The sequence below is a fragment of the Osmerus eperlanus genome, chromosome 3, assembly GCF_963692335.1.
Source record: "Osmerus eperlanus chromosome 3, fOsmEpe2.1, whole genome shotgun sequence".
Taxonomy (NCBI): Eukaryota; Metazoa; Chordata; class Actinopteri; order Osmeriformes; family Osmeridae; genus Osmerus; species Osmerus eperlanus.
This window is the reverse complement of record NC_085020.1, coordinates 9,670,593-9,686,616: the sequence shown is the minus strand read 5'-3', so window position 1 is coordinate 9,686,616 and position 16,024 is coordinate 9,670,593. Positions and strand designations below refer to the sequence as shown.

Genomic DNA, 16,024 nt, shown 5'->3' with positions numbered 1-16,024 from the left:
CGAGTAGCGCGCGAGCCGAGCAGCCCCCGGCGTCGCTGGCGACCGTGACCCATTTCCATCCAGGTGTGATTACCATGCCTATGAATAACACCAGGCCCTGGACAGCAGGAAGCAGCCTCTCCATAGGCTCTCCTTGGCCTGGAGACAGGAGGCTGCACGGTGGCCTGATTTCCCGGGGTACAGAAATAGCCGTGACACCCTTAGACGAAGCCACGGCTAGGCGGGGGCGGCAAACGAGAACACTGGGTCCCTGGGAGCCGTCTCCGTGACAGGAGCTGGTGTTGGCGCTGCTGGGTGAGGGGCCGGGGGAATTTGAGTGTTGACACACAGAGATAAAGAGAGGGTGTGTGTCAGCGTGACCTGGGCGGCAACCCCTGTTACCTGTGCAGCTGGAGGTACTCTCTGGGCCTGTTGAGGAGGTGGAGGAATCTGTCCACAATCTTGTTCTTGCCTACACCCTGGAGAAAAACACACACACACACACGGTTACACACAAAAAGTTATTATATATTTGTTTTTACCCACATTAGATATTCCTACTGTTGCAAATAACAATCCCAGTTTAGCAGTGAACCAGTCCTTGATGGTAGTGTGTTCTGACAGGGACGTTGACTCGAAGTCCGGCTTGTATCTAAATGTCTCGTGAGGCCTGCAGCATTTCAGTCAGGCATCTGGCAGGCCGGCCAGACACTCGCCCACTCGCTGACACTCAAGGGCACTACGAAGGGTACAGCGTGTCCACTCATTGCTTTGTCCCTCCTCTTGAAGAACTCTGTCCTCTCCATGCCGTCCCCTGGAGCCTAGGGCCCCGAGTGGATGGAGACACTGGAGCGGGGAGGGGAGGAGGGAGGGATGGATAAACTGGAGTGGAGAGGGGAGGAAGGAGGGATGGATGGATAAACTGGAACGAGGGGAGGAAGGAGGGATGGATGGATAAACTGGAGAGGGGATGAAGTGGGGGATAGAAGGTTCAGAGTGGGCTTAGATAAAGAGAGGGGGGGGGGGATGGAGAGTGGAGGGATCCAAAAATGAAGGTTACAGGCTTAAAAGGAGGGAGGTGGAGGCCGGAGGGTGGACGGGGTGATGGAGGCTGGGGGCCAGATAGTATGAGAATGTGTCACAAGCCATCTGATCAAACACAGCTGTCATCATTGACCTGGTTAGAAGAGACCTAGTATTTCCAGCAGCTCTCCAACTGGCCTCTGTGCTCGGGGTTTCCTGACAGGCACAGCCGACACATTCAGCCTCACTCTAAACCTGCAGTATCAGCTGTATAGAGCAATGTTGACATTCTATTTTTAGTAGCCGGGCCTAAATGCATCCATTCTTAAATGAACAGTTCACCCCAAAATAAAAAAAATAACATACATATTGTTCCTCTTTCCCGTAGTGCTATTCATCCATCTAGATAGTTTTTTGTGTAGGTTTTGGAGATACCGGCCGTAGAGACTTCGGTCTTCTCTCGAAAATACTGGAACGATTGATCAGGTCTTGTGGTGCTCAAAGCACCCAGAACATCATTGAAAAACAACACTGTCTCCTTCCAGACATCCCTACAGTAACACTACTGGAGGGCTAGGCGGTGATTGGTCTCTCACCTGGTTTCCCACCAATAGGAGGTGTTCCCCCAACAGGAAGTCTTTCAACATGTCCTCCATCACCATCATGTGCTGAGGGAGAGAGAGAAAAGGCACACAGACACACATCAACACCAACCACTATCAAGGCATTAAAAAGTCGGTCTTTCTTGTTGTGATAAGCCTACTCTGGTCGACTCCTTCACTGCACTGAGAGGTCAGTTAACACTCAGCGGGTGTGTGATGCAAACACAGGAGCTGTCTTCATGTGTTCGTTGATTGGAAGGACTGTCTCCTCTTTTCTCACCCCACCCCCTCCATACACACACAAAACCCATTTTCTTGAATCCCCCCCTCCCCTCCTCCTCTTTCTCTCTCTGTAGGACAGGACAAAAAACAGGTCACTGGAAAATGGGGCAGGTAAAAATATTTTTAAAAATCTCCTTTCTCCTCTAATCTGACGCAATCTCTCTCTCTTCCCTTACACTTTCAGCAGCAGACTGGGGGAAAAAAACAAGAATGGGCTGGATGGATGGAAAATGAATAAACGGATGTAATGTAGGTAGGGAGAGAGATATGGATGGTTCTAGGTCAGGCCACTCAAATTTCCAGGTGTCAGACAGACAAACCGCCTGTGCTGCTCCCGACTGAACGAGTGTGACGCAAGCACACAAACAGGCGCACACCACATCTCGTGGGGGTTTCGTGGCGGCTGAGGTGTACCTGCGTGTTGTCGTAGAAGAGGACGTCCGGAACCTTCATCCTCTCACTGGTACTGTAGACAGGAGCAGAGACACTGCCGATGGTCAGCACGCCTTCCTTCACTGAGCCTGGAGACAGACAGGCAGACAGACAGACAGGCAGACAGACAGACATACATTTAGTCATTTAGCAGACGCTCTTACATTTAGCAGACGCTCTTATCCAGAGCGACTTACAGTAAGTACAGGGACATTCCCCCCGAGGCTTTGGGTGAAGTGCCTCGCCCAAGGACACAACGTCATTTTGAACGGCCGGGAATCCAACCGGCGACCTTCTGATTACGAGACCGATTCCCTAACCGCTCAGCCACCTGACTCCCGCCTGACACACCTGAGAAACGGCTCAAGCTGTGTGGACGGGGCAGGTTGCCACAGGCGTGCACGTGCGCGACACCTTACAGCTATGGGCGTGCGTGCGTGCACGTGTTTAGGTGCGCATGTGCGTGTTACACATGGACGGACTTACAGCTGTGGTCACGTGTGTGCTCGGCAGGGTCAGGTTTGTCCTGTATGGAGCAGTTAGTCAGACTCTTTTGGAGAGAGGAGCGAGCCAGGCTGGGCAGGAACCTGCGTGTGCAACACACACACATACACAGATAAATAATCAATTGGCGGCAGAGAAATGGCCGTTCTGTCAATGTTTGAGGATGTGTGTGTGTGTATATTAAGTGTGTGTATACATACATATAAACATACATATACACACACACAGTAACTGTGTGTACCTTGACAAGCAGGCCTTGTTGACGGCGTGAGCGACGCTCTCGTCTGGGTACTGGGACAGACGCCGGCAGATTCTCAGCAGCTGCCTGGTAGAGAGAGAAGACGCGAGGGACTGGGCCTGCACAGAGACAAGAGGGCATGGGTCAATACACACACACACACACACACACACACACACAAGTAGGGCTGAATAAAGGGTTCTACCACATCGATTATACCACGTCTGGTTCATGGATTCCCAGACGTGGTCTAATTGATCCTGTATGGGGGGAACGTGTATAGGCCGTCTGTGAGCACTGTCATGCTCACACCCTGTGTGGGTGTGAGCATGACAGGGTCCTCTCCACCCACTCCACAGTAGGTGACGAAGACTCAGGAATTGTCATTAGAAGCTGTCTTCCTGAACATTCGGTTTCAAACAGCTTTTAACGTTTGATTTCGAAGGTGCACCGAAGGTATGTTTCTGTATTCACTTGTGTCTTATTACAAGATGGATTTTTCCACAAGATTTGATCATATTTCCTTTTTCTTTTCCCATATAAAGTTACCGGTTCTCCCTGGTATGTCAGTAGGGATGGACATGCTCCAGGGCGTGTCACCATAGCTTCTGGCGGTCAGTTTTGAATACTCTTGACAGCGGTTAACTCCATAGTCTTAGTGTTGATTGAACAGCTTTATAGTGAACACACTTTGCATTGAGATCGGTGCCCTGACCAAGCGTAGAAAACGATTGTCCCCTATGGTCGGAGATATGCCATTGACTGTTAAGCACTCGAGGAGACGGGTAATGGTGAGAGCACATTTTCAAAGTTGGATTCAGAGTTGAGTAACGTGCTCATTCCCTGCCATCGCATCTAACGGTCCTCCAGTTGGGGACGAGATAGAACACCCACACACACACACACACACAGGTCTTACAGTGGGGTCATTGGTCTGTCTGAGGGTATGTGTAAGGTCTAGGAGCTGATCCACTGCTTCCTTGGGAACCTTTGGATTCTGGAGAGGAAGAGAAGGGTCCGGTAGACTCAGGACAGGCAAACAAGATCGACGGTATCATCATACGTGCATTCTCAATCTGCAGCAATTTTTTGTGCATTCGGTCAGTGAATGGTGTGTGTGTGTGTTACCAGTCCTGTGATGAGGCTGCTCTCCTGGGCCCTGGCCAGGGGCTGGACGGTGTGGAAGAGGAACATGGTGAGCAGCTCCGGGCCCAGCCACTGCTGCCCACTGCTGCCCACCACCGGGGGCTCCGCCAGGGCCAGCACACGGAACGATGGGTGGACCGGGAAGATGGACCTGGAACACACACACACACGCACAGAAAATACACACAAGCACACTTTAAACCTCTTAAAGAACAGTTACAGCATCCCTGAGCTCTGATATCTCCTAGTCACGTGTGTGTGTGTGTGAGTGTGTGTGCGCGTGTGTGTGATCTTCAATCACAGTGAGCATCATCCCTTTTGACATCAGTGGGACTGCTGGCGGTGTGTGTGTATGATCCAAACAGACAGCTGGGGCGATGTGTCCACACACACACTGCACATGCAGTACACACCCCACCCCGGCAGACTCATATTGTTGGGTATCCACAACGAAAACAGAGGAAGAGGAAGTGGGTTTATTTCAGCCCAGACGCGCCGCCACAAACATCCTTCCTGCCAGCCAAGGTGGGGCACACACACACACACTTTAAAAATCCACAATAGCTTCTGATCGCGTATCCTGTTGCTCTAAGGCCCTCTAAGGTCATCTAGACTGTGAAAATTTACCTTCATAAGCATGCTCTGAGTCCTGTGTAGACGGTGTTTGTGTGTGCGTGCGTGTGTGTGCTTGTGGTGACTCTGCAGAGGAAATTTCTCTGACCGGGAGGAGCTTTGATGTTGAAATGTCGTCTCCGGGGGAACAGCTATCAACAGAGCCCATGTGATGTCGTCGTCAGGTCAACCTTTGGGGTGCATCCGAGCACGAGTGTCTAAACGGGAGAGTGACGGGCAGGCCGGGATAAACACAGCTCGCCTGCCAATAACCAGCACACTGCAGCCCAAGAAAATACAATCTCTCCCTCCTCTCTGACCCCCCCTCACTCTCGTTTCTATCCTCACTCACTTTCCCCGACTTTCTCCCTCCCCCCCTCCCTCCTTCTCTATCCCTCTCCATCTATCCTCCTAGGTCGCTGTTATGCTGGTGGGGGTGGATATAAAAAGTAGGGTTGGTTGTGTTTCCACTGTCGGCGAGCACAACATTTCATTTTCAGTCCGTCCCAGACACATCAATACTCCTCAACGAGGATCACTTCCTGGTTAATGTGTGGGTGTGTGCGCATTTCAACGCGGCGGTGTCATGACAGTGCTTGTCATGATGATGTCATGGTGTCTTAATCAACGCCTCAGTTATTACGCAACCGATCATTTCGCTTCATCCCCGACACCTGACACTGCGCGCGTGTGTGTGCGCGCCCGCGTTTGACACCAGATGGAAAGCATGGGTAGGGGGTGTAATCCTAGATGACAAATCAAAGGAAGCAGGTAAGAAATTAGCCACTGAGACCCAATAAACGTGATTAACCTGGCCTCCCACGCATGCACGCACGTACACATGCAAATACACACACACACACACACGCCTCCATGTCTGGCAGACGGATGTACAAGCTGAGATGTTGACACCCTGAGAGGTAAGCACTTCTCTCACTCTCTCTTCTCTCTCACACACACACACACACACACCTGCCACCTCCACAGGGACGCCTTGTCTCAGTGTGCCAGTAGGGGAAACATCACAGCACAGGTGGTGTGTGCTACCTGCTACCCGCTCCCCCTATCCCAGGGTGTCGGCGTGGGCTGAGTAGCGATCCAGGTGGTGGACACCGATGCCTGTGACAGTCCTCTAGCCCCCCCCCCACACACACGCACGTTCCGGCTAACTGTTCTGGTTCCAAATGGAGAGTTCCTCCAGCCCCCCACCTGTCGTGGAGCTGTTGGTCTGTCAGCTGCAAGTCCTGTTTCAGAGCCTGGTACCGGTCCCACCTCACCAGCCTGGTCCCGTCATACAGGGACAGCTCCCGGTCATGCAGCAGCCTAGCACACGAGGAGAGACATTAGGGGGCATGTGCGAGTATGTGTGTGTGTGTGTGTGTGTGTGTGTGTGTACCTGGACAGCACGGCCAGCGTCCCCAGGTTGACTCGGTGGATGCCGTCCAGCAGCAGTAGCTTCCCCTCCTGGGCTGCGGTGACCAGAGGAGAGGCTCTCCAGGCCGTGTCGCCATTAGGCAGTGTGTACCTCTGCTGTAACAGGTCCCTGGCGGTCATGTCCTGGTGGACAGAAAAGGAGGGGGGAGAGAGACAGAGAGAGAGTGAGACAGAGAGTGAGAGAGACAGAGAAAGAGAGAGAGAGACAGAGAGTGAGAGAGAGAGAGAGAGAGAGAGAGTGTGAGAGTGCAAGTTAAAACCCACGCAGGCCCACGGACGTTCAGCAGTATACATCGACTGTGTCAGAGTGTCATCTAATATTTAGCACGCAGTACCAGTGAGAGGAGCCAACATTGACCCAGCTCCAGACACACAGTCTGTCTGACTGGATTGTCGGGTCAGGATAGAAGTCTGTACCGTGCAAACTGTGAGACGTGGTGGTGAGTGCATCTGCTCAGACCTCCCTGAGTGCTACTGTCTGCCCAACTATCTTTGTGCCTGTCTGCTAGTGTGTTTGCCTGTCTGACTGACTGCTGTTCTGCTTACCTGCCTGTCTGTCGGTCTGTCTGCCTGCCTGCCTGTCTGTCATTCTGTCTACTTGTCAGACTGCATCCTTGCCTGTCTGTCTGCCTGCCCATCTCCCTGCCTGTGTGACTGTCTGTTTGCCTGTCTGTCCTCTACCTTTCTGTCTGCCTTTTGACAGTCAGTATCATGTGGCAGGCAGGGATTCCTCATGTTCCTCAGGGAAACCCCTGCTATGGCGCACTGGGACATTATGCCTCCAGTTAGCCAGCAGAGAATGACACTTCAAAAGGAATTCATTTTCCATAACAAAATAACTTAATTGATGTCGCCAAGTTAGAACATCGACAATACAACTACTCTCTAATATGGCATGGAAGAGCGTTTTCTTCAGATTAAATACATTTTGTAACATTCGTAACAAAAAGAGAGCGCACACACATTGAAATCCCAATTTTGTTCGGTGACAGATGGAACTTGGCCTTCCGAAATAGTATTTTCAACATGACGAGATGAATTGCACCATAGAATTCCACTACTCCCTGTGCAAAGTAACCCTTGACTTCAGAGAGCTAAAAATAGCTTCAGTGTGATGCACAAGCGTAGACTCACACACCCACACACACACCGCATCATCCATTTCCTGCACACTGCTGATCCAGCCCAAACAATTCTTGGTATTTCTACACACTCACACTCAAGGTTATATTACTACATGGACACTAAAGAGAGTCACCCTGGTCTCTAGGCAGCAGATCCAAAAGACCTCTCCGCTAGCTGCCTCACCTCACCCGTAACTGTTGTACTCCCACTGCTATAAAACTACATCTCCCTGCCTCCTCCTCTCTGCCCCCCTTTCTCGTCTCTGACAGCCTCTCTCCTCTCTGCACCCTGCTCCCTCGTCCACTCTCCCTGCTCCTCGTCCACTCTCCCTGCCCCTCGTCCACTCTCCCTGCCCCTCGTCCACTCTCCCTGCCCCTCATCCACTCTCCCTACCCCTCATCCACTCTCCCTGCCCCTGATCCACTCTCCCTGCCCATCATCCACTCTCCCTGCTCCTCATCCACTCTCCCTGCCCCTCATCCACTCTCCCTGCTCCTCATCCACTCTCTGTGCCCCTCATCCACTCTCCCTGCTCCTCATCCACTCTCCCTGATCCTCATCCACTCTCCCTGCCCCTCATCCATTCTCCCTGCCCCTCATCACTCTCCATGCTCCTCATCCACTCTCCCTGCCCCTCATCCACTCTCCCTGCTCCTCATCCAGTCTCCCTGCTCCTCATCCACTCTCCCTGCCCCTCATCCACTCTCCCTGCCCCTCATCCACTCTCCCTGCCCCTCATCCACTCTCCCTGCCCCTCATCCACTCTCCCTGCCCTCATCCACTCTCCCTGCCCCTCATCCACTCTCCCTGCCCCTCATCCACTCTCCCTGCTCCTTATCCCTGCTGCCTGCTCCCTGTTGAGACAATGAGGGCATGAGGTCCACTGGTAGCTGTGAAGCACCTGGCTCTAACCAACTGAGTCAGCAGAACCAGCTGTCACACTAATTCTGGTACTGACTGTTAATCGCTTCTACCGTCTTCAACAGACCTTTCTGGGTCATGCTGTTCACACTGACGAAACGGATAATTTCCCGTCTGCAAGGGGTCAAAGCATTCAGCAATGTGCAGTTCACATGAAAGACCTTCTATTTAAGGATACTTCCTGGTCTGAATCCCCTTTCCTCTATCAAATCCCAGATCATGACCTACAGAATCCCACATACATTCAGTTGCCACAAAGACACATGCACTCACTTACTGTACTTACACAATAATCAAAACTGACAATATCAAAAGAAAATCAAATACAAATTTAATAGAATAATTAAATAAAAACATACACCCAGCTTAATCCTTGGATACTAGTGCATGCTAGTATGCATGCACTAGTATGCATGCATGCTCACTAACATCTTTACATAGCATGTCGTGTTAGAAGCGGGAAGTGTTGAGAGGATGGTCTCTATGTCAAGGGGACCTTACCTGGTACATCATAATAGGCTCTATGCTGTATCCCAGCATCTCTGCAAACTCTTTGGCAATTACTGACTTGCCACATCCCTGCAAGACACAAAATCACATGACACATCCTGGTACTGTGTTCTGTGTGGATGTCTATGGAGCTTAGTGATGTGTGTGTGTGCGCGCACCTTAGCCCCTATTAGGCACATGTCTTTGACCAGGTGTGACTGCATCATCTCCGCCAGCAGCTGGGCGTGGCTTGAGGTGCTGATGAATGCAGGGTTGCTGTTGGGGGGGCGGGGTGCCCTGGTGCCTGCTGGGACCTGTAGTCGCAAAATTATATATTATAGATTGAGAAAGATGGATAAAAAGTGTTTTTCCAAACACTTAAGCTACACTTGCAGATGTCTCCAGCTTTAGTAAGACTAGGAACCGGCTTTGACCCCCGTTCCAACATTTGTCATACCTCAGAATTGTACAGTTAAAGCACAGAACAGCTTTCTACTCCATATTAGGCCCTTCCCACTCTCACAGATATTGGGACCACACTCAGGCCAAACACACCAAACAATACATTCAAAAAGCTGGCCATTGTGACATCATTTCCATGGCTCGACCACTAACTGAGCTGACAAACTGTTTCTCTTTGAACTCTGTATATCTCCAAGATATCCCAACGGTGAGCTATTTGACAGCAGAGAGGACAGCCTGCGTGCAAATCTTTCCAAAGACAACACAGGCCAACACTGGTCAGGGGAAAAGAAAACATTGCTAGGCTGCTGAAACGTCGTGTGCGTGAGTGTATGTGGTCTAACACGTGTAGAGTAGTTCAAATGATGGTATGGAGGGCCATTTCCCCAAAACATGGCTTTGCCATATGGGGAGATATTCTAGGTCTCAAACAGGAAGCCACGCTGAAGCCCTTTGGTGACCGAGCGTCGTGCTAAAGGACCTCGTGAGACCCTGTAGGTCTCTGGTGGCGGGCAGCCTTGCCTGGAAGGGGATGTCTTGGTGGGTGATGCGCAGGGTGACCTCCGCCTGGCCCCCCGCCTCGCTCGCCGGCGCCACCTTGAGGACGGAGCTGGGGGCCGGCTGGGACCGCGAGTCCAGCAGCTCAAACCTCTAGGACAGAGACAGAGGGAACCTGGTCAACAGTGTGTGTGTCTGTGTGTGTGTGTGCGTCTGTGTGTGTGTGTGTGTGTGTGTATCCTTACACCGAGGGCGCCCTCCACGGCGGTGCGTCCCTCCTTGCCCAGCATGCTGCTGTAGGGATACAGCCTGTGGACCAGCTGCTGGGAGGACAGCATGGGGAACGCATCCTGGAGGGGAGACAAGCACAGGGCTCCTTTACTTCCTGGCTGGCCGCGAGGGGACAGCTTGACCGCCTCGCCTCCGACACGGCCGGCGAGAGGGAAACCCTCTCGTGAAATATGCACGCGTCGTCCCGCAGGCCTTTTGACGGAGAGCCGGTGACCTCACCAGTATTTTCAGGGCGGCTGGCAGGTTGTCGACGGGGAAGTCAGGCAGGCCCAGGGTGGCGGACTCCTGGGAGCAGAGCGTGGTGGCCAGGGAGAGGAGCTGGGACACCCGCTCCGCTGGTATGTTTGGTCCCACAGAGTACAACAACTCCAGCTGGTCCTGAGAGAGAGAGAGAGAGAGAGAGAGAGAGAGAGAGAGAGAGAGAGAGAGAGAGAGAGAGAGAGTTGGAGAGAGAGATAGAGAGAGATAGAGAGTATGTGTGAGAGAGAGATAGAACATCGGAGAGAAGCTGATCGTCTGCGATCGTTGCTCTGACCTTGAAGGGTTGGTAGTAGATGTCTCTGGCCTGGAAGCGGGAGCGGAGGGGCGGGTCTAAGGGGTTGCCCTTGTACCTGGGGACAGGAAGTCCCAGGGCGATGACCCGGAAGTCCTCACTGACGCGGACAATCTTCCAGGCGTCAAGCTCCTCTTTAGTGTGGTCCTGGGAGTCACAGGTCAGAGATGGGACTTATTCAGACACTGAATCATACTTGTCACCTGAATCAGATCTTGAGGGATTCTTTCAAGAAACTACACAGTTATTCATTCCCTACAGAGCCCATTTCCAGAGAAAATCTTTAAAACATGTGGACTTCCTTCCAAGGACGGTTGGAAGGGGTTTGATCGCGGAGCGTTCCCGCTCGCCTCGGCCCACCTGAAGCAGTTTGTCGTAGCGCTCGGCTGACATGAGGAACCGTCCGTCCTCCAGCTGCATCTCTCGGTTCTCCAGCAGGTTGTTGAGAACCGGGAGGACGTTCCTCTCTGCCTTCTCCAGGCCCTCCAGAACCAGGATCCTGCCCTCGGTCGCCGCCCGCACCGCACACTGGGGACCGACAGATCAATCGTTCCATCGCTCGACCGGATCAATCAGCCGAGCGATCGACACCATGTTTCATGTCTGCTAAATGGAACACCTTTGGTCAAACCGTTGGAATCAACTGTATGGCTATTTCAGTTCCAGTTTTTCTTCTTCTCACCATCAAGCCGAGTCCACTCTCAACAACAAGTACTTATTAATGATCTTTACCTTGGACCACACTAAAATGAGTCAACAGCGACACGTTTTACTGGAAGCACTTAGGCTTTGGAAAACAGAAAGCAATCTGTGCATCAGCTCATCGTCTCATGCTCCATTTAACAATACAGGGCCGCCATAAAGCTTTCCTGAGGATGTCCTCTCAACGCTGTACTTTTTTATATAATCGTCACCATGGCCCGACAGAGACACCCACACACATCAAAACACTTTTTTTCTATTTTAAAACAAGCTATTTTCTCCCTTCAGCCAACCAGTGTGGTTAGCGATGCCAACGTAGACACCCAAGCATGCGCGCGTGTGTGTGTGTGTGTGTGCAAACCTGCGTGGGTGTGTACGAGCATGTGTGCGCCGAAATCAAACGGGCGCTGACGTCAAAGGCAGGAAACTAGCCGTCTGAGGCGACCACAGAGCGGGTCGCCGTGTAATTAGGTTTGTATGTAAATACACGGCAGGTCGTGTGGGAAAGCACGACCATAAAACTCAAGTCAGTACCAGATGCACTATGTTTAACTCCCGATCCGTTTTCGGCCGCGCCACTGTAATCAGATCATTGTGAGAAATGTGAGTGACGCAGGGCGGCAAAGCGGAGGGGGGAAACCACAACCCGGCCGGTGTAACGCGGCCTGAGCAGCGGTGTCACTTCCTCTACAGTCCTCGACGACAACACAGCCATCCCTCTAGGCCCCGTGCATCCCGTGGAACGGGAGCTTTGAGCCGAGGCGGCAGGCGTGATGTTGGACGTGCTCGCCGCGCAAAGTTTCAAGTTCAGCGCGAAGTTCACGTTTTTTCGAAAACACACGAAACTGCATGCGATGGGGGAGGTCGGGCCGGGTGACCTGCCTACAAGGTTGTTCTGCACAAGAACGGATTCTAGGTCCATTTACGTCACGAACTGGAATGTGGTATCCAAGCGGGGGGGGGGGGGGGGCGGATAAGCGAGAACGGATTCAGACGGAGGCTATTTGCAGTTTGGTCGCTATCCTTCTCGCTTTGAGGTTATCTTATATAACGTGCATGCTAACTGGGGAGATGTGGTTGGAGACAGTTTAGAAGAGTTGCAATTATTTCCATCCTGAGCCTATATCCACCGTCGGTGTTCACTGTGGAGGAGAGAGGGGGAGCAGAGGGACTGACACACAAAGCCTTAATATAGGACTCAGAACGAGACCAAGACCCACAGGAACACTGCGCTGTTCTAGTTAACACCTCGCCACACACAAACGCACCTCCCCGATCCTGAAGACACGGGCCCGCCATCCTGTTCGTCTCCCACAAACACAATCGACACCAACCACCTCCCCGGGTTCCGTCCCGCCAAGTGACTCCTCGCACGCGCGCACACACACACGGCCGTTGCCAACCCCCGTGTTTTTTAACAGAAGAAAACGACTGACGATAAGAATTACTTCACACTAATTAGCTCAATCTGTGATAGTGCAGCCATTCAAGAACAGTTTCCATGGAAACAACGGACACCTGTTTATAAAAAATAAAAAAAAGAGGGGGGGGGTGTTAAAAAGGGAATAGGTGTTTATGTGTTTGTGAGTGCGTGTGTGGGAGGGGAGGGGGGGATTAGACACTATTAACAAAACGAAATCTACCCCTGCTTTCCTTTTGAACATTCATTCCTCTATCAGGCACAGGCTGAATTATAACGCGTGTCCTCTGATAGCATTCGTTTTGTATAAACCCTCCTAATAAGAATCACACAGGTGCGCTGGATAACTGCAATGACTTCTCTGACCATTAACTCTCGCAGAACCAGACAGACCCTTCTTATTGTCTTCAGTGACCCCGGACTGAATTCTCAGCGACTAACAGGCTGGGTTTGACTGGGTGGGGGGTTTATATAGACCCTGGAACAGCCAGGAGATCTGACACTTTCTCTGGAGCAATCAATCCACTAAGAATGCCTGGTCTCCATGGGAACCTCCCTGACTCATCACCATAGATCAAAGATCAGCTCACCAGCATCTGTCTGGGATGGAACACCTCTCAATGGGATGGAATAGAACAAGGCCCCAGCCTCTTAACAGCTGGTTGCCATGGCATCCGAAAGCCCTGAATGTAGGGCTGATGCGCTATAAACTGATGTGCATAACATCTGAATTACATTGAATAATAGGCCTAATTAGTGAGAAAGGTCAAAAAGTGCGGTCTATAACTTCTCAGACACCCCTCTGATTGGATCTGTCTATCTCTCCTTTAGAGTATTTTGTTGTTCCCGGGGAATTTGTTCAAAGCTAACGTCTGGTTCACAGCAAAGTACTCATAGACACATTGAAATCCAAGTGTTAGTAGTATCAGCTTGGACGCTGGGTGATGATGGTGGGTTGTGTTTGGGGGATGATGTGCGTTTAAACATGTCTACTTTATGTACATCTATGGTACTCTAGTCAATTTGTCGTCCATCTCACAGACCAACTCATTCAACTCTGAATTCTCAGTGATTATTCTTTGAACTAATCCCATAGAGGACATGCCTCTTCGACAAAAAGACTAGTGACAAAACAAACACGATCCTGGTCGCCAAGGGCAGAGTCCCGGAGTCCTGAAAAGGCCAAGACAAAACCCGTTCACTTCAGGTCTGACGTGCTGCGGTGTGTGACCCTGGGGATGACGTACCTGGTCTATGTAGAAGGCCGTCCCTGAGCGGATCTCTCTCCTCTGCTTCAGGTCGGTCTCTGTGGTGTCTCTGGATAAGGCCACGTACTCCACCTCGCGCCTGGTGAGCTCCTGAAGAGCACACGCACAACAGGTTAGAACAGGTTAGAACAGGTTCTAACATCGGCCCTGGCGCAGGATTTTTGCATAGTTTTACATTGAATGCCATCAGTTCTTCAACGAAACCTATGAATAGATCGAAGTGACACTTCCTTCACACAAAAAAAAACAAATTTGATTAATCGTTTATGCATTTATAAATAAATAAAAAAGTTATTTAACACCTACTGCCCTTGTGTAAAAAAACAAACAAACAAGTGATTGGCCCCTTAAGTTAATAACTGATCACACCCTAATAGCAGCAATGACTGCATCCAAACTCTGTCTGTAGTTATGAGTTATTCACTCTACTGTGGAGGTTTTGGCCCACTGTTTTTGGTAACACCCTTGTAGTATTACTTCAGATCAGTGACATTCTGCTTTTGAGCATAAACTACACGTTTCAGGTCCTGCCACAGCATTTCAATGGGGTTTAAGCCTGGACTTTGAAAAGATAATTCCAAAACATTTATTTTCTCGTCATTCAACCATTCTCAGGTAGAGGTGCTTATACTGTATGTTTCAGACATTGTTTTGCTACTTGATCTAACTGTAATTCAGCTTCAGTTCACAGACAAGTGGCTCTCTGTCAGAATTATCTGATACAGAGCAGAATTCAAAGTTCCTTCAGTGATGGAAAGGCATCCAAGTCCAAATGCAACAAAACCTCCCCAAACCGTCACACTACCACCACCACGTGCTTCACTGTTGGTATGAGATTCTTCTTAAGAAATGAAATGTTTGAAATGTTTGCTTTTCTCCAAATAACTGGGCCCATGTCTACCATTTGTTTTTTTTGTTTTTTTAAAGAAGAAGTGAGAAGTCTAGGAGCTAACCAAACAAGAACAAGCTTGACTTTGACCTCATCCTTCTTCTGTTTTGTGTTTGTTTAGTCACAGTAGCTCTTGATGACATGACATTACGTAATTGGGCTTCACAAACCGAACTAGGTCTTTTAATCCCTCAGCCTCTACCACACACACCATATTGTTCATTGGCTAAACCAACTGGATGATGGCCTCGGGTTGGCGAACATCACACTTTCTCCTCTCTGCTAGCAGCTTGTGATGCTTGTCAGCTTGGCTGAGAGACATCTTTGGACATGGCAGCAGGGTGCTTGCTTTAAATGTAGTACAGTATAGTGCTAGTAACTGGTCAAAAGCTTCCTATGTTAACTGTTGACATCCCTACCAAGATCCACGATCCAATCTGACCACATACAATCAAAAGCGTGCACAAACTCCGAAATTTGGACAGGGGGCAAAAAAAATGCCTCACACGAGGTGAAAGGTCATAGCGTCAACATGAAATCAAGATTACAGTCTGACCAGCTTTGTGTGTGTGTGTTCTTACAAGGTATTGCATGGCGATGGTGCGCCTGAGGGGTCCTGGGGGGCCGATGAGGAACACATCCTGACCCAGCAGGTCTTTCTGCATGATCCATCGCAGGTGCTGGGCCACCGTCTGGGTGAGGGAGTCTGAAACTGGACACACGTAAGTGTAGATGTTAGGGGTGTAACGATACACTCAGCTCACGATTCGATACGTATCACAATACTGGGTGTACAATACAATCTTTTTTTCACAATATTTTGAACAACATTTTAAATTGAACTGAAATTCACTGAACAGATTTATTTCCAAAACATTTTCAATCATTTTCTTTGCTGTACATACAATTTAGTTCACTCCATTCAAGCGATTTCTGTGAATGCAATGAATGCACGCATGACGCAGGTGCAGAGTAGGTTACGTGCTGGTAGCTCAACCAATAGGATCAAACCGACGTTGTATTGTAAAAATATTGCCATAACTCTACGATACATATTGTAAACATTTTGTATTGCCATATATTGTTCCAAGATATATTGTTACACCCCTAGTAGATGTAAACACATACTGTACATGAACAAACCAACACTGCAA

General features: G+C 50.3%; 1 protein-coding gene across 1 annotated transcript in view; it reads right to left on the bottom strand.

Moving 5' to 3' along the window:
- vwa8 (von Willebrand factor A domain containing 8) overlaps positions 1 to 16,024 on the bottom strand; it is a 46,876-nt gene that overhangs the window by 29,967 nt on the left and 885 nt on the right. Inside the window, exons 3-20 of the mRNA XM_062457106.1 lie at positions 15,452 to 15,582; positions 13,961 to 14,071; positions 10,952 to 11,119; positions 10,574 to 10,738; positions 10,258 to 10,416; positions 9,993 to 10,097; positions 9,772 to 9,900; positions 8,967 to 9,101; positions 8,800 to 8,877; positions 6,215 to 6,375; positions 6,028 to 6,141; positions 4,189 to 4,357; positions 3,980 to 4,057; positions 3,064 to 3,179; positions 2,805 to 2,905; positions 2,301 to 2,407; positions 1,599 to 1,670; positions 382 to 458 (exon numbers count right to left, since the gene is read on the bottom strand). Coding sequence (XP_062313090.1) covers positions 382 to 458; positions 1,599 to 1,670; positions 2,301 to 2,407; positions 2,805 to 2,905; positions 3,064 to 3,179; positions 3,980 to 4,057; positions 4,189 to 4,357; positions 6,028 to 6,141; positions 6,215 to 6,375; positions 8,800 to 8,877; positions 8,967 to 9,101; positions 9,772 to 9,900; positions 9,993 to 10,097; positions 10,258 to 10,416; positions 10,574 to 10,738; positions 10,952 to 11,119; positions 13,961 to 14,071; positions 15,452 to 15,582 — 2,176 coding nt within the window. The remainder of the gene's footprint in view (positions 1 to 381; positions 459 to 1,598; positions 1,671 to 2,300; positions 2,408 to 2,804; positions 2,906 to 3,063; positions 3,180 to 3,979; positions 4,058 to 4,188; positions 4,358 to 6,027; positions 6,142 to 6,214; positions 6,376 to 8,799; positions 8,878 to 8,966; positions 9,102 to 9,771; positions 9,901 to 9,992; positions 10,098 to 10,257; positions 10,417 to 10,573; positions 10,739 to 10,951; positions 11,120 to 13,960; positions 14,072 to 15,451; positions 15,583 to 16,024) is intronic.